The sequence below is a fragment of the Perca fluviatilis genome, chromosome 16 (genome assembly GCF_010015445.1).
Source record: "Perca fluviatilis chromosome 16, GENO_Pfluv_1.0, whole genome shotgun sequence".
Classification (NCBI taxonomy): Eukaryota; Metazoa; Chordata; class Actinopteri; order Perciformes; family Percidae; genus Perca; species Perca fluviatilis.
Genome location: NC_053127.1, coordinates 26,456,784 through 26,475,409, shown reverse-complemented (window position 1 = coordinate 26,475,409; position 18,626 = coordinate 26,456,784). Strand labels below are relative to the sequence as shown.

At 40.6% G+C, this 18,626-nt stretch overlaps 2 protein-coding genes across 3 annotated transcripts in view; one reads left to right on the top strand and one right to left on the bottom strand.

Moving 5' to 3' along the window:
* The window catches only part of gabrb4 (gamma-aminobutyric acid type A receptor subunit beta4), a 236,603-nt gene that overhangs the window by 58,632 nt on the left and 159,345 nt on the right, over positions 1-18,626 (top strand). The window lies entirely within an intron of this gene.
* Positions 1-18,626, bottom strand: part of gabra3 (gamma-aminobutyric acid type A receptor subunit alpha3) — a 114,684-nt gene that overhangs the window by 51,435 nt on the left and 44,623 nt on the right. For both annotated transcript variants that reach the window (XM_039777579.1, XM_039777580.1), the window contains exon 3: positions 2,362-2,483. In XM_039777579.1, the coding sequence (XP_039633513.1) occupies positions 2,362-2,483 (122 nt within the window). The remainder of the gene's footprint in view (positions 1-2,361; positions 2,484-18,626) is intronic.

Genomic DNA, 18,626 nt, shown 5'->3' with positions numbered 1-18,626 from the left:
CCAGTCTGTTTATCTGAGATAGTCCCACATGACTGTTTCTCCCTAGGACTGCGGGTGGTGGGGCATGGGGGCTGGCGGAGGAGGAACAGGAGGAAGATTGGTTGTTTGTTCATGTACATGTTGGGGCTGTTGACCTTGACTGGGCGTTCTGGCCATTCTGAGGAGGGCCCGAACTGGTGTGTCTGTTTGCAGGTATTCAAACATCAAGAATCCAATATTATTGATACAAAGTGAAAATATCGATACATATCGTCATCTTTAAGATGCGCCTTTTTTTTTATTCTCACTTTAATTTATTCATTTTATTAAAAAGAGTTTTTTTTTTTTATTTTAATGTCTGGAAGAGCTTAGTAATGAAATTGTCACATCATATTTTAGTTGCTTTTTAGAAATTTATATACAGTATAAATGTAACTGTGTTAAATGGGCTTATGTTTGATCTCTTATCGGTCGCAGGCCCCTGAATTGAAATTGAATCGAAATCGTATCGTGGCAGACTTTGTGAGACGAGTAAATATCGTATTGTTGTCCTAAGAATCAATATAATATCGTCTCGTGATAAACGTGTGATTTACACCCATAGTAGACTATTGAGGTCCAAAATGTAAAGCATTAGCAGAGGTCTTTCAATCCCGTTAGAGTGGAGTAGATCTGCAGATTAATAACCAATATCTTGTAATATCTGAATATATTGTGACAAATAAGATGAATGTAGATCCATCTGCAACACACAATTACTGATTTCATGCTGTTCTGCTACTCCAGGGAATAACACATGCATTATCAACTAGATTTACACTAGAACTACAGTATCCATAGTGTTTTGAGTATTGCTTGCATTGTAGACAGACACAACAGTCTGTTTGTTATACTGCACTTTACATTAAATAACCTAGAAAGTATCTGCAGTAAGGGAGATACAATAATAATACACAAGGCAACACAAATATAGCAGTATAGAAGAAATATGATAATGAAACAAAGTTTTGATGAATACAAATCTATGAAGAATAATAAATCATAAGAATAAGTAATTAAAAATGTGGCCACCTTGCTGCTTAATGAATTCCGAAAGATGTATGCCTAACCATATGTTCAACATTTTAAAGCAATCTTGCTCTGCTGGCCTATTGATTAAGTGTAATATTTCAACCTTTTTAGAATTATTTTCAGTATAATGGTACTGCTCATGGTTCAGTGAAAATTTCCTAAATATTAGAAGACACAAGGTGCAGGCCATGATGTTCGTATATGTGGTTTCTCTTGTGTTTCCACTGGCCTGTCCAGCCTGTAATAGTCTCTTGGGTTTGGTGGAAAAGCCTGCTATTTCTCAGTCTCTGCTTTGAGTCGCTGCACTATAAAAGGAAACCATCATGACTGCAAGCCCTGAGTGGCGCAGGCCTCGCCATCTCCTTGCCCTTGGAGATGGCACAGAGGCAGAATATGACATTAACATCTTGTGCCTTGTTCCTTTCTCTGGTTGCTGTCATGGAGTCCAGGTCATCCGGCCTGGTGGGTCTGCAGCCTGATAGCAGTGCGCGCGGGGCTTCAACAGCAAGCAGTGGAGCAGAAATGACCATTCCAGCTGGCTGGCTGGCTGAGAAATGGCAAAGCCTGCTTGAGCATGTGGACTTGCTGTTATGCGGTTTGTTATCCTTGGGGTGCGAATATTTGGATGAAATGGCATCAATTAAAGGGATTTCCACTGACGTGCTTATTTGCCATTTGGGCATGATTGAACAAAGACTTCCACCCAAGGGAAGGCAGATTTTCTGCACAGAGTGACCTGACTTCAGTGTTGGTGTGCCATCTGTGTGTGACTTTCTAGATCCATGAGGTCCAAAAACTACCACTGGAAATTAAACTTTTTTTTTAGTATTTAGCAAAGAGTTTTCAAAACCAGTGGAGTGTCTGGTAATTATTACAGCGAAATGTTAATGTCAATAAGAATATAGTAATCCTGTTTTTACATCTACTAGACCATCTAGAGAATTAGTTGCTGGTTGCATATACAAGTCAGTTGTTCTTCTTTTACCCAACCTTTTTTCTTTTTTCTTTTTTTTCTTTTTTTTAACTTAAACACTCAATTGAGCCAAGTTAGGGAGTATTATAGATTCTATCCATTAATTCATCTGGAGAAATACCTAGTGATCCGTTTGGTCAATAAAAGCCCTGTACGAACGGTACGGATTATACTGCTTAGACACGTACGTACATCAAACAATTAATAATCTATGTGTTTATTACGTTACCAGCAGCATGTATAAAAAGACCTACATTTACATGAAGACTTGTACTGACTGATGCACAATTTCATGCATCCTAAAACAGAGCAGTCGTCTAATATATAGTGCTGCCTACCTCCCAGTCCAGGACGTAGCCTGTTGTCATATCCATCCAACAGCCTGTCGAGGATTCGGGTGAAAATGGTGATATTGTCTTTACTATCATCAGGCAACGGCTCTCTGTGTCCAACTACTGCCCTGCAGGTAAAAAATGGAGACAGGAAGGTGGAGTCAAAAGGTGGAAATCATATGAAATGTAATAAAACCTTAATATAAAAACTTTATAGTGTTCCACTGGAGCACTAAGACCGGCATGCATTCAGTGTCCAGTGGTGTGAAAGCCTGCGGTTTGTTTGTATCCGCCATCGCAAAGTCGATCTTAATTCTTACAGTAAACTAGGGCTGCACAATGTATCGTTTTTTTTTTTTATTGTCATCGCAATATCAGCTGCCGCAATATACACATCGCGATAGACACTCAGAGATTTTTTTGTTAATTAAAAGAAAATTAAAACGACACATTAAAATGTAACATATTCTTTCTTTAGTGGTACTTTTTCTATTCAATGTTCAATTTGTTTCATTAAAGAATGTTGGAAATGATTTCCTTTTATTTGTTTTAAACTCAAAGTTCAACAATTTGTTGTATTTTATTAGAATACTAAAAGCAGCAGAAATGCAGAACTGAGTACATTGTAACGTGTTTATTTATCGCAAGTAATATCGTTATCGCGATATTCAACGTTATTGCATATTTTAAAGATTATTTTTTGGGGGCTTTTCTGCCTTTAATGGACAGGTGAGAAAAGGGAGAGAGAGAGAGGGGGAAGACGTCACAGGTCTGGGTCGAACCCTGGACCTCTGCGTCGAGGCAAAAACCTCTCATTATATGTGCGCCTGCTCTACCCACTGAGCCAACCCAGCCACGCATATTGCATATTTTCCTCATATCATGCAGCTCTACAACGCACATACAGGTTCAAATGTTTTGACTCTCCACCACCCAAATATTTATACCATGATTTATTAATTAAAACATAACAGATACCAGATTTCAGTATGTATGAATGAATGAACTGAGAATGAATTATTTTACGTTTTGACCATGATCAAACATTTCTTTTTGGAAATTTAACCTAATTTTGATACAGAATGAATTCAATATGATGCCAAACTCTAAATATGACCAGTTTCTGTTAAGAAATGAGTTCTAATTTCACCTCCCTGTTTATTATTTCTCTCACAGACAAAATCTCACGCCAGTGATCCGCCTAAGGCTTCAATCAATATTTGGATAATAACGTCTGGTTGTGTTTGTTTTGTTATATTCATCTTTACAGGCCGGAACCTCCTGTATTTATAAAAAACTGAATTTATGGTAATGAATTCTTTCCCAAGAAGGAAATACTCTGAAGTGTTTTGTTAGAGAATTCATCATATGCTATCAGACACTTGTTTTTAATTTACATGGCCCACAGTCCCCTGCAGAACAAAACTGTGGTGAGATGAAAAGGCACTATACTGTAGGTGGAACACTGATGAGTTAATGAGCAGGGACTTTAATTACACTTAAATCTCCTGAGGAGCTGACCTATAATAACCAAGTAATCCTCATCAACAAGCCGTCCATGTCCTGATGCACTATCACAGACGCAGCATTTTGTTGCTCGGTAAAGAATGGAGCTTGACAGAATTTTAGTGCTTGAAGAGTAACCATGTTCCCTAAATGTTGCTTATAGGGAAGCCGGCACTCTTCAACAGCAAATCTGTCTTTGCTAGGCCTCTTAGAAGGGCTTTCTGTAGCTTAATCTGTCCTATAATAACCACTCCACACAAGAGTCCATCTGAGCTACAACCCCATTAAAACACTAACTGGGTGAAGGTCACTTCTTAAAGTGTATGCAGTTGTAATTATTATCACTTTGGGGGTTTACAAATGACATTATTGCATGCTCTAAACAGCAAACATAATGTACAGGCATCTGGGCAAATGCCTTGTGCCTAGCTAAGTGGCTATTACGTAGGCATATGTGGATGATAAATAAATATCAATTAAGCATCTCGGCTCCCTCGTGTTCCAGCGATCACTTCCTCGACAGTGTATTGTAATGCTCCCCGTGTTTTACAGTATAATATACCAGGACATAGAGATTTATGAAGCCCAAAAACTGAAAGAAAAAGGTACACTTTAAGGGAGGAAAAAGGGAGAACTACTACCAATACTGGTAGTAGATCTCCCTTTTTCCTCCCTTATACTTTATAATGCAATACTGCATATATACAGTTTGAATGCAGCATTAATTCCACTCCACTATTAGGCAAGTATTCTGTCCCCGTAGTACTGATAACATTTTGTTATTTGTGTGGATGCTCAATAGTGATGGCCAGTAATAGCAAAGGGTTATTTATTTATGCATTCATTTATTAAAGTTCTATCTCTTTCAATTAACCCATATTTTCAAACATTTTTGGGTTCCATATAGTTAAAGTTAAAGTCCTTAAGATTTTCAGGAAGATAGGTTCCCATTTTTTATTAAAAAAAAAATTCTACAGTAGTCATCATAATTACTGCTCTATTCAGTTGTTTTCATTGTCAGTGGCGGAGTCCACCATTCCCGCGCAGGATTCAAATTGCCTTCACATATATGACGGATTCACAGGAAACGAGGCTAACATGTAATCCAGCTTAATCTGATCTCATTTACATCAGCCTCACTGTTTACTGTTGGCTTTTCACCGTGTCAGATCTGTTTTACATTCTTGTTAGTGCAAATAAAACCTTTCCTGCTGCTGCTTCATAAAATAAATATTCAACTGGCAAAACACAGTATGACTTTTATTGTGAAGCAGCCACAGGAAACCCAAAATTGCTTCTTTTTTTTTATTAATGATGTCTTATTTGTCATTTTTCTGACTGCAGAACAGTTTTAATTATTGCATGGAGTTATGGAACCAGAAGGAAGCTGAATGAGCTGTTAGAAAGAGCTGCAGGCGACTTAACCAATTTAAGCCAGTCCAGCTGTTATGTGGAAAACTACTTGTGCTGTGTGTGGCATGAAATCAGATTATTTTCAATGATTTTTGATTGACTTCCTTATTAAAACATTGTTTTGTTGCATTGTATACAGATACTCCAGGGGGCTATTGCACAAAACCAGGATAAGGGATTAAGCCAGCATATTCCAGTTATCCTGATTAAATTTAGCCTAGACTTGGTTGCACAAAAGCAGAGGCACCTAAGTTATCATGGAGAGTTATTCTGTGCAGCTAGCCTGCTCCAGACCAGGCTAACAGACAGGATTTATTAATTGTAAAGCCTTTTCTGTTCACTCAGCAGTGTTTTTTACCGTATTGTTATCTGCATTAAAATACAACAGGTGCATGTTGCTGTTCAGTAAAGCACTGTTATTATTTAAAGTTGTGACCGTTATTTTTATAATTATTATAGTCATTGTGATTGTTAGGTTGCTGTATGAAAACTGCTTGTTAGAAGTTTGGTGAATATATTATGGCAGTTGTTGAGATAATTAGAAAAGGCTGATAGAGTTGCAAATGTGTTTTAATTGAAGTCAGTGATGAAGGGCAATATATAAAGTGCTTTGGGAGGATTGAACAATTATTACAGGTTTTTATAAGTCTACAATCATCCCTAATTATAGTCTTAGTTCACTGGACCAGTAACTATATAGTTGAGGCTAATGTACATACTGTACATTCATGTAACAACAGGGAGAGGACACTTCAATGGTTTTTGACCTTAGATTGACTTATATATATTTGGTTATACTGAGGGGAAATAACTGATGAATACACTGTGTTACAGTCACGTTTACAGTGTGCATTTAAAGGTGCAGGAGGTAAGACTTATAAAACTAACTTTCTGTCATATTTGCTGAAACTGACCATATGTTCAAGTAGAACTACATGAAGCAGGTAATTAAAAAATAAAAAAAAATCTGGCTCCTCTGGCACCACCTACAGCCTGTACTGTGATTTGCAAAAATCCACAGCTCCCTGTTCAGATGCACCAATCAGGGCCGGGGGGTGTCTAACTACGTGTCAGTCATTGCTCATGCACACGCATTCATTCTCCCTTGTGGGGGGAGGGGCTTAGTATGAAGGTAAATATGGTGCAAAACGTGAGAGCTTGTAGAATACAATGTGAGAACTTGCAGAACAAAAAAATGTAACTTGTATGTTAAAATTTGCACTTGTAAAATAAAATTTGCACTTGTAAAATAAAAATTTGCACTTGCTTGTAAAAATTATTCACATTTGAAGTCACAAAAAGAAAAAAAACATGAGAGCTTGTAAAAAAAATCTGAACTTGTAAATTGAAATTTGCACTTGTAGAAAAAATATTCACAAATGTGTAGATTGATATTTGCATGAACACAATGACAGCTGCAAACTTGTAATGCAACATTTAGTCATGTACTTTTTTTTTTTACTCAGGTTGATTTTCCATCACAACCACAACTCAGTGATTACAACCTCTCGAATCTGTCACTGTATGCGCTCTCGCATCACAAAGAGGCGAATCTGCGCCTCGACTTTTGCAACACTTGTTGCGATACATTTGGTGCAAAACTAATTTGTACCTGTGGACTTAGGCTGTGGAGCTCTGATCCAACAGAACGGGGAAAGCAGGGTTTCTATCGCCAGATGAGGGACAACTCTGTCCGGCTTATTTAGCTATGTCGCATGGAAGCCTGGTTGAATAGCAAGCTAGCGTTAGCTAACTAACCAACCAGCCTGATTCTAAATAAATACCTTTTAATTATCTTAACACTTTTTAACAGTCAAACTGAAACACTGGCGGTGAGCTCCAGGTCCTGCAGCCGCAGACGGACCGTCACCAGCGGGTATCGGCCAGCGGAGCAACATCGCTATTATTGCCAGAAAGCTTCGCTGCCGACCTCGACCTGCAGTCGGAGCTCCAGCGGGACACGGAGAGCCCCGCACCCGGTAGCAGCTCACCGCTAGTGTTGGTGGAATAGCAAGCTAGCGTTAGCTAACTAACCAGCTTCTAAATAAATACCTTTTAATTATCTTAACACTTTTTAACAGTCAAACTGAAACACTGGCGGTGAGCTCCAGGTCCTGCAGCCGCAGACGGACCGTCATCAGCGGGTAACACGTGCCAAGTTCTGCATCCCTGCCAAGACTTCCATCCATAAGGGGAAATAATGATTTTATAAGGCAAAGTAGCTACTGTTTAATTAAAATGTAGGCTATATACATTCCTTTGTCATGTTCATCAATGATGATTATAATTTTACAACGTTTAGAGACATCAATGTTTTATCAGACTATCATTTCCTTGCTACCTGGGTGCAAATCTCGGCAGCAACGAGGGTTAAGAGATGACGCATTATTCGGCAAAAATGATTGCTGCTGCCCGCGAGGTGGATGTAATTCTGCAGAAGCTATTGTTGCTGCCCAAGCGGGTGCAATGATTGGCAGTGAGGCACAACATCAGCAAAGCAAGCTGTGGTCATGGCCGGGGGATGTGCCGATGCTACCGGGTGCGGGGCTCTCCGTGTCCCGCTGGAGCTCCGACTGCAGGTCGAGGTCGGCAGCGAAGCTTTCTGGCAATAATAGCGATGTTGCTCCGCTGGCCGATACCCGCTGGTGACGGTCCGTCTGCAGGACCTGGAGCTCACCGCCAGTGTTTCAGTTTGACTGTTAAAAAGTGTTAAGATAATTAAAAGGTATTTATTTAGAATCAGGCTGGTTGGTTAGTTAGCTAACGCTAGCTTGCTATTCAACCAGGCTTCCATGCGACATAGCTAAATAAGCCGGACAGAGTTGTCCCTCATCTGGCGATAGAAACCCTGCTTTCCCCGTTCTGTTGGATCAGAGCTCCACAGCCTAAGTCCACAGGTACAAATTAGTTTTGCACCAAATGTATCGCAACAAGTGTTGCAAAAGTCGAGGCGCAGATTCGCCTCTTTGTGATGCGAGAGCCGATACAGTGACAGATTCGAGAGGTTGTAATCACTGAGTTGTGGTTGTGATGGAAAATCAACCTGAGTAAAAAAAAAAAGTACATGACTAAATGTTGCATTACAAGTTTGCAGCTGTCATTGTGTTCATGCAAATATCAATCTACACATTTGTGAATATTTTTTCTACAAGTGCAAATTTCAATTTACAAGTTCAGATTTTTTTTACAAGCTCTCATGTTTTTTTTCTTTTTGTGACTTCAAATGTGAATAATTTTTACAAGTGCAAATTTTTATTTTACAAGTGCAAATTTTTATTTTACAAGTGCAAATTTTTATTTTACAAGTACAAATTTTAACATACAAGTTAAATTTTTTTGTTCTGCAAGTTCTCACATTGTATTCTACAAGCTCTCACGTTTTGCACCATATTTACCTTCATAGCTTAGGAGACTGTTTATGGGCTTTAGCGGAAAGGAGGGAGGGACTGAGAAGTTATCCATGTTCTGTTTTGGCTAAGTCCTGGATCTTCCCAATCCTACCTACAGCACCTTTAAATTCATCATTTAATTATCTTTATGGTTTCTAGATTTCAGAGTCCATTTTCTTCAGTGTCTTTCTTTTCTATGTCCATATATAGGCCTACTAGGAAGCAAAGCATATAATCTGTAAAGAAGGAAACTGCCTCTGTAAAAAAATTTAAAAAAAATAAACCGTGAGAAAAAAGTGTGGCAGATAATAGCGGACCGACTGAACAATATCTAAAAATATACATTTATGAACTACTGCTCTTAAATGAAACCATTCAAGGAGTTAGGCTAATTATTTCCACAAAGGAACTGTTATACACTTTAACTGAAAAGCGAGCAGTGGAAGTAAATATGTTACTTAGGTAATTTATATTTTAGCCCATGCGAGAGAGAGGGGAGACGGAGTGAGAGAGAGGGATATGTACGCATAACAATCTAGCATTGTAGATCAGTGGTTGTAATTGATCTTCAGGGTAAATTTCTGTCATAACACTAGGCTGTCTTCTGCTCACTTTTAAGGCAAAGAGTACAACTGTTCATTTGTGCAAATAATTAGCCTAACTCCTTGAATGGTATGGCAGATTCAATTCAGAGCAGTGGTCAGTAAATGTATATTTTTATGGCCGGGACACATATAGCCGACGGCCGACCGTTGACAGAAAACCCCGTCGATATGATCAGTCGCGTCCCCGAGGTCCAAAAAACTGCCACAGAACACACCAAAAAGACGAGAGGAGACGACGTAATACATCTTTATAACAGCAGGCGGCGCTAATCTGTAATGTTGCCCAAGAAATGAAAACCGGCAGCTGATTGGACGAACGCGTCACATGGGTTTGTTTTCTACGGAAATTGAAAGCCAGACTGTCATGGCGGCCGTTCAGAATACGATCTCATATTGTACTAAAATAGTTCACTGAAACATGTTTCTGAGAACATTTTAAGCGAGAAATAGCCCATGCAGTTGCTGAATCGGTCTTCATTTCAGCTCAACAAAGGTCAGTTTAAAAGATTTTCATCAGATTTTGAGAGACTCTAGTCACCTCATTCCGCTCGTCATTTCCGGGTGAGTCCCGACTTCCCTGCCGCCGACCGAACATGTCAGGTCGGCGTTCATTTTGAACGCCGACAGCCCCCCAGACGGACGACGGCACGGGACACACCGAACAGATTTGAGTCACTGACCTCACCAGACTGTCCCACGGCCGATAATCGGCTTGATGTGTCCCGGCCCTTAGGCTACTTACGCATTCAGTCGGTCTGCGATCGTCTGCATCGCTTTCTATCGCTGTTTAATTACAGCAGCGGCGTTTCTTTTTTTTTTTACAAACAATGTGTTTCTCGTTGTCAAAATTCCAAATGAAGCTGCTGCTCACTCTGTGTAAAGAATACACAATGTTTATTCTCCATTTTAGCATCAGTAAATCTGTTATAGACCTCACGGTCTGTTGAAGAAAGCCGTGAAGCCATGGATGCACAGATTAGATTAGGTCAAGGCTCGCTTTATCTGTTATCTTGGATTTATAAATTTTACTTTTGTCCAATACCCCCCAGCCCTTATGTTTTATTTCTGACAAAGTAGCTCCGCAAGGAGTGTTTAGTAGCATTAAACCCCACTTTCTGGCGAACAGCGGCCTTTGGAATCGGCTTTGGCCGCGACTCAGCAGCAGCCATCTTCTTTGTTTTCAAGTAGCAGGGAATTCACGCGGCACCGTCGCAACTCTGCCGTCCTTATGTTAAGCCCCGCCCACCGACTCTATACACGATGTGATTGGCCTGACCAGAATTTGTGTTTTCCAGCTCGCAAGCCAACGGAGAGTTGCTAGACTGACCCTGGCTGCAAATTACATTTGCTGCCGCTAGGGTGCGTCTAGATTTCTAGGCTACTCCACTGAGACTGAGCCTCTTAATTAACACAAAGCTCACGATCTGCACCTCATTGAGTGGGGCACAGTTTGATATATTCTGGGTGTCAAATGGGTACCTAGGTGTACTGTATAATTAAGCTCTGCCAAAAATATGTTCAAATGGGACAGAGTAAATATTTGATATTTGAAAGTAATATACTGTACATTTCTGGCTTTTCATTCAAAAAGTGACAGGCATGCGTGTTTGAGGCAGCTCAGACAACACCAAATAACAAAAAGCTTCAGAAATGGCTGGGGCGAGCTAAACTGCAATAGATAATATCTCACTTAACATGAATCATATATCAAACAAAAAGCCTCTGTGGCCTCAGACAGCACCGGTGGACACTTAAATATTAACGAGAAACCTTTTGTCCCTGTGAAACCATTCTAACAATGTCTGCTCCACACTAAAATACCCACTTCAGAAAAACACAGTACTTGTGTGGTGTGTAGCATCTGCGTGCTTTACTGAAGCAAACACACACACACGCACGCGCGCTATAGCTTTCAGTATGAGCCAGCTGTTAAAATTCCCTGATGAGGACAAAGAAATGGGACATTTCCATCATTTTTGTTGAAACACAGGTTTTTGTAATCATGCAGCCGCTTGTTTTACTTCCTCAGTCCACTTTATTATTCACACTGTCAATACAAGCATATGAATGCCTATTAACAAAGAAAGGCGAGAACAATCAATATATTCCTCAGCTATTCACATAAAGAAAAAAATATTTAGAGAGAACAAACTCTCAGCGATGGACATCGTTTATCTGAATTTCGCCTGAAGGAGAACAAGTTGCATGAGGAGCATGAAAGGTAAAGGAACTGTAGGTGTAAACACTGGAGATGTAAAGACAGGCTTCTACAATGTTTCACAACAATGGGATGCTAAATTCGAAATATTCTGCATTTATAAAAGATTTATATTGGTCATGGGTTTAGCACATAAATAATGTTCATTTGTTAAATAACTGCCATGCTGTCTGATTGCATTATTCTGTGTGGTTGCTGTGAAATTGAAGTTTGATGGTTAAAAGTGAATTGTGAGTATTTGATCATGAGATGACTGACAGGTCTTTACCAATGCTGTGTGAGGCAAGCCTGACATTATTCATTACAACATTGCACGTGCATGTGGTTGTTAAAAAGGTATAGGAAGGTGAAATTGAACTGCTAGTTTTGTTGCACCAGTTACGGTGGTAAATCTAACACCTTTATGACTCTGAAGCCTTTAGGACATTGAAGCACAAATGTAGCTCATAACATTAATAACTAGAGACAATTTCAGAAGAAATTGCGGTGTGTGTGTATATCTATCCATCTATCCATCCATCCATCCATCCATCCCCAAATGAAGAAACAGACCCAGCCGAAAAGGAGGCAGACACACAGTTACTGTTAAGTCTATACACTTAAGTTGAGGGCAATTCTAACATGTTTGCCTGATTTGCCACACTGATTTGAAATGAAAGATTAATTAGCTGCTCAGTTCCATATTCATATTTATTTCACTTGTCAAATCTATTACAAGTCTAATCAGTATCCGCATGATACTGTAGGTGATCTGCTGCTCAGCTACTAGGGTGTTGAAATGAATCATTGCGATTGCATCGATGCAGGGACAGACCATAATCGATTATTGCCTAATAGACCTTTTTCACGGCAGACATGTTGACATGTCATAGTAGGAAAAGCACAGGTGTATTCCAAACCATTAATGATGGCTGCATTCCACCTAGGAGAGACCCTGGTACTGTGCATGCTGGGAAACTTGATGGAATTGAGCCATCGTTAAGGTTATCAATTTCAGCTGTGCTTTTCCTACTATGACAAGTCTAAATGTCTGCTGTGAAAAAGATCCATGATGTTACTTGTTAATTTTCCGGTCTCTGCTTTTTTTTTGTTTTTGCCTTGTTGTCTGCTGTGTTCAGGCTCCGCTACATTCAGAAAGTGTCTTTAAGAGCAGATACAATAAAAAGGGGAGTTCATCCATATATCTGACGGCTTGAATTTGTTGATGGAAACCATGTGTGGCAATATATAATATTATTGAGGAGGTGACGCATCATGATATCGATTTGAATCGTTGACAGGATAATCGTAATCGAATTGTGACACCAGTAAAGAGTCACACCCCTATCAGCTACATCATCTAACAGACTTTTAAAGCTTTGACTAAGTAAATGTCAGCACTATCGGCTACCAAATTATATCAAAATATTCAATGCCACAGTCAGTTAGGGCAGTTTAATAAGTAATAATGCTTTATATTTGCTACACAACTGTACCCAAAGTGACTGCTGATTGGCGAAGGGTCACTAGTTGCTACAGGCAGAAAAACAAACTTGCAGACGCCTCCACACCTCTTTTTTTATTTATTTATTATTTTGGTACACGCTGTTGCAGAAACTGACCAAAGTCTGACATTTTAAAGTACCAAAATTGACAAGTCATGCTTCACAATTTGTGACAAGAAAATCAGTTCCACATCCAACAACACCTCCGACTTAACGGAGCAGTGAAAAGTGCACAATGTTAACCCGAGGCAGGTTTGACTGGAAAAAAAACAAATGTGGATTTTTGAACAGTCCAATATCAAAAACCGTAAGTCATTATTACATGAAAATCTTTAATTTGGGATTTAAAGGTGTTAGGGATATTACATTCATGGTAGCAGTAAAAAGCAGTAGCACATTAAACAACAGCTTCATAGTCAGATTTTCTGATAGAATCATTAGATTGGACAAATACTAAGTCAGGGATATTATATGGCCTGGAGCGTATGGACAATTAAACAACTTTGTCTTTATTCTGTTTGTGCAAACAGACTTTTAACTTAACTAGAAGTTTATTCTCTCAGAAGAAGCAACTCTGAAATGTTACCCTGCAAAAATAGAGTTTCTTAATTGGCCGTGTTCTGTAGAAGTCATCTCTTTAATTATTGCTTAGTCCCATTTCTGCACCGGATTTACAAGGTTCTTCAGCTGACATGAAGGGGGCTCTTACTCTTTTCTCTTTGAAAGAGGAAAGATATATTTTATTTATTGTAAAATATTAAACTTGTGCAAACAAGTTTACAGGGTCCAAAAACCACAGTATGCACTGTACATACAGAAGCCTTTTGATGAATACCTTTCCATGCTTTCATGTCGCAGGTGTCCACTTTTACCGTGATGGCAATCATGTTCATAGACGTTGCAGATCATAAAGTGGGCAGTTTCTACTGTGGAGCTCCTGTCCTGTATGTTGGGTGACTGGATATGGTCTGTATCGATTCCTTTAGGGGATTGCTCCGGTGCTGCCGGAAGTCCCTCACCTTACGCTTTCTTGGTGATGGCATTCTAAACTCCGGTGGATTTATGAGGATGGTTAACTGCTCCTCAGAGCTCTGCAGGGGAAATCCAGACAGCTAGCTAGACTATCTGTCCAATCTGAGTTTTCTGATGCACGACTAAAACAACTTTTCAAAGTACACATGTTCCACCAAAACATCTTCCTTCTTCCTAAGAGGATATTTTGCAGAGACACCGTTGCTCCGTCCGGCGCTTAGTGATTAGTGTGATTGGTGCCAATAATGGCAATAAACCAGAGCACGTTTTTCTTCTATCCAGGAATGCTGTGTGGACTAGCCAGACCTTTCTCCGCAGCTCTGTGGAGGTTGGTCTGGCAATGCGAGGCTAGGGGACTGGCAACATGAGAAGGGAATGGGGCAGTGTTTCCTCTATGTGGATTTGACCGTGGCGGCCCCCCACGGCAACATTTCTGCCCCCCACGGTATCAGAAATAGGGCTGCATTGTTAGAGTGCATGTCAGAGAACGTTTGTATTTTAGGTGCATTATTTACATGCTGAAGTAGTTACACTGCATTAAGATAATGTAATTAATAGTGGGTTTATTGTCATTTGCTACAGAATGCTTAGCCTCTATGTCAAGATCAAAGTTGGCCTATATAGTAACTCAAAAAATACAGTTCAATCACAACTGAAAATATGCCTCATTTTGTGTGTGAATAGAGGTGAATACGTATATTTGTTTGTGTTGCAGCAAAGTGTCAGTTCCGTTTCATGGGGCGGGGGGACCTGTTCGGACCTGCCCCCACTGCTAAAAAAAAATCCTAAAGGAAACACTGTGGGGGTCTAGACTTTGTAGGCTGGTGGGAACAAATCTGTGTGGGCCGAGCAGTCAGACTTAGTGGAAAAGGCATGTACTGAGTAAGTGGCCTGGATCTGATCCAAGGTTAGTGCAGTGAACCAGTCTGACAGGTGAAGGATTGCAGACTTGGCCAGGGAAGAGATGTAGTGGTGGTCTCTCAGGGCACACAGGTGCCTGCTGCCAGTTAGGAGGTGTGTGGGGGAGGTGTGGAGTGAGTGGGGAAGCTGGAGCGAAGTGAGCAGTAACGAGAGCTGTTCGCGGGGTGCAGTATGAGATGAAAGTGCTTCATGAGCTGACAGGGTGATGGCAAGTAGATTAGAGAGGAGTAATCATATAAGTTACAGTTCAAGTGTGTTACATTCAGTGACGGATTTGACTTGTTTTATGAGGCAATTTCTTTTATCCTACAACTTCTGGATGTGGAATAGTTGAAGCAATTTGGAAAGAAAATTCTCTCTGTCCACACGGCAGTGCACACATTTCATTATCAGCTAAAGAATAGAGCCGAGGTGACTTCAAAAGAGGCCAGCAGAAAAGTTGACCAATTAAGTCAAAACCTGTGGTCGGTGAACGTAGTGCTCCTCTGTCACCTACACAGCGTGGCTACAAATGGCTTAGAAGTCCCATCAAATTGAATTATATCCTTAATGGGATGTATTTCCATTTAAATGAGGGTGATGGGGTGTTATTAGACAGTGAGGGATCAATCTGAAGTGTAGTCTAATGGGCCTAGTTAGTTTTATTTGATAGAATGGCCACTGGTTTAATAGTTGGACTTTTACCAGAAGGTAAAAGGATTACATTTGCTTTGACAAGCTAAACAAGCTAAGGCTTCGTTCAGACCGACTTTAGCTCTGCGTGAAAAGTTTCATTTGAAGGCCGGTCCAGTCCGGCGACACAACAGGGGTGCTCACGCAAACTTTGCACTAGCATCTTGCGTTTTAAGCTTTTAAGCTAAGTTCGTGGCTCTCTGCTGGACAGTGCTCATAGCGGAGACACATGCCGCTACAGTATATATCGATGAGGACTGGTTGGGTTAAATTGGCGGTCCTACACATAGAGTATGCCAGGCAGACACACAACTGACAACCTCGCAGGTGGATGTAGTGGAGACGGGCTCGGACATATGCTCTGCGGACTTGTCTCGGTCGCACGGACCCGGAAGCGGTGCCAGGTAAGAGGCTGCATGTGTCCACCACATTGCGCGCAACATTGTGGCTGCACGACTAGTACAAGTCCGCACCTGTCCGCAGACGTGGAGCCTCAAAAGTATGTCCGAGCATCCTGGACGGGTGAACTGGGACTCCTTTGCTGCTTGATGATCGGTTGACCAGGGTTGGCTTTCGGTCATAAAAATGTTATAGGATTGCAGTGCTAATTCAGTGGAGCACTTATTAAATGTGGCTTGGAAAGGTGACTAACGTTGAACTCTGATAAAAGAATGCGAGAGGGAAGAAACAAACTCTGATTCACTATCATCACAACAAACATTTGGCTGCTGCTGCTGCTGCCGTGACTTATGCAACTTTAATTGAAAGTGGGCACTTTCCAGAAATGCCTCGGCATCCTCCTCCAACTACCTCATCTCTCTCTCTTAAGTGTGTGTCACCCCCTCTGGAGTGATGTGTGAGCCATGGGTGACTGATAAGCATCCTGATATCCATCCACCACTAAAGTGGCCAGACGATGCACTCGCTGAACTGCCTTGCTGTTGAGAAACGGGGGCGACCGAAATCGAATGGGAAAGGGGATTAGTGAGGCTGCTCAGAGCTTTGTGGAGAAGATATATTGGAAGCTGATGACTTTTCTTGACTGTGTGGTTATGGGTGCACTAGTTTATTTATTATATATGTGGCAACAAATATTTAATTCCATCTTCCTGTCATCTAAATCCCACAATGGGGGAAAAGCGAGGGGGAGGGGATGTCTAATTAGCACATTCTTGATTAATAAATAATAAATTCTAAGCTTGAATTCATGCATGAGTTAACCTTTACAACATAACTAATCTTCCTCACCAGGTCCTCCCACTCATATTCTGTCCTGTTCTACCAACAATATATTGATAATGTTATGCAGCAGCGCATTATGCAGCATATTGTCTCCAATGGATGCCTTGTAACATTCATAGCCTTTACAATATGACTGATTTTTCTTTGTTTGCTTCTTTCTTCGGTCTTCCACTTGCCTGTTTTGTGCAGATAATATGCACAGGAGAGAAACTGACGGGGGGAGGTGATAGCTGCTAACACACAGAAGCTTTGGCTGACACCAGGGACAGCTGTCACATCTATATTTGTTCATCTAGGACAAACTTTCTCATGTTCCTTATTTCATCATCCTTTTTGAGAGGAGCTGCCCTAATAACCTATTTTAGGTTTGTGGAAAGTGAAACTAGTGTAATTAAACGTGAAAGCACATTTTTAAAATGTAGATAAACCGAGTGCTTTTAACATATCTGAACTACAGAGGATTTTGATTTCTCTAAAGAATGTACATTTTTAGCCATGCTAGCAGTGTGGCTCTTGGTATGGCAATTTGGTCGGTCTGCCCACCGCTTTGGTCCAGACTGAAATATCTCAACAACTATAGAATTGATCGATGACATTCATGGTGCCCAGCAGATGAATCCTAATGATTTTGGTGATCCCCTGACTTTTTCTCTAGCGCCACCATGTTGTTGCCTTTTTTGGTTTTGATTGAAATGTATTGACAACTTTTGGATGGATTGCCATGAAATGTACACACATTTCCCTCAGGATGAATTGTAATCATTTTTATGAGTCCTTAACTTCTCATCTAAAGCTATCACCAGTTTAAAAAAAAAAAAAAAATTCGTCCAGTTCTTAAATGCCTGCAAAACGTTCCCATCAGCCTCCGCTAGAGTGTAGTGCTAATTAGCAATGATAGCATGCTAACGTGCTAAACTAAGATGGTGAACGTGGTAAGCATTATACAGTACCTGCTTAGTCTGCTAATGTCATTGTAAGCATGTTAACATGTTGACAATAGCATTTACATATGTATAGACTCAGAGCCGTTCACATAGCTGTAGACTTAGTCTTATCACATTTTTAAGTTTTTTTACACAATATCCATTGTAGAGCTGTAGCTGTATAAGTCCACCCATCTTTCCCCAGTTACTTCCTCCCAGCTCTTCCTCAGGGATGCCCAGGCGCTCCCCTGCCAGCTGGGCTGGAGTCCCTCCAGCATGTTCTGGGTTGGCCCCCGGGCCTTTTCCCAGTGGGCCATGCCTGGCACACTTCCCACGGCAGGCACCTGGGGGACATTTTTAGCAAATGCTCAAACTACCTCCACTGGACACACTTTGTAATGTGTTTGCAGTAGATGCCAAGTTAGATCATGTGTCCACTGGGAACATTTGTTTAGAGCACGGACTACTTTTCAACCATTGTATTGACTTGAGAGAACGCACTGTTACACATTTCAGACAGTGCCAAGATATTTGCATTGGCTTTCTTGCTCCGAGCAGAGGACTGCTAAAACTATTTCAACTTGGGGAAAGGTTTTCATTAGTTGTTCAGCCATAATGACAGCCATGGTCAGCACTTCTTACCCAGCATCTGTTTAACACTTCCAGCTAAAGCAAGAGGTGGAGGCCAATTGGGGCCTCCTTGCCCCATTGATCACCATTAGATGCCAAAAGTTGGAGACTGTGTTTAACAGGCACAATCTGTTCAGACAGTGGAACAAGAGGAAAATAAAATCAATTGGAAAATGTTAATTTCCAGCTGGTACTACCAAGAAATGGTCCAACACTGCTGTTCTATATCCTGTACT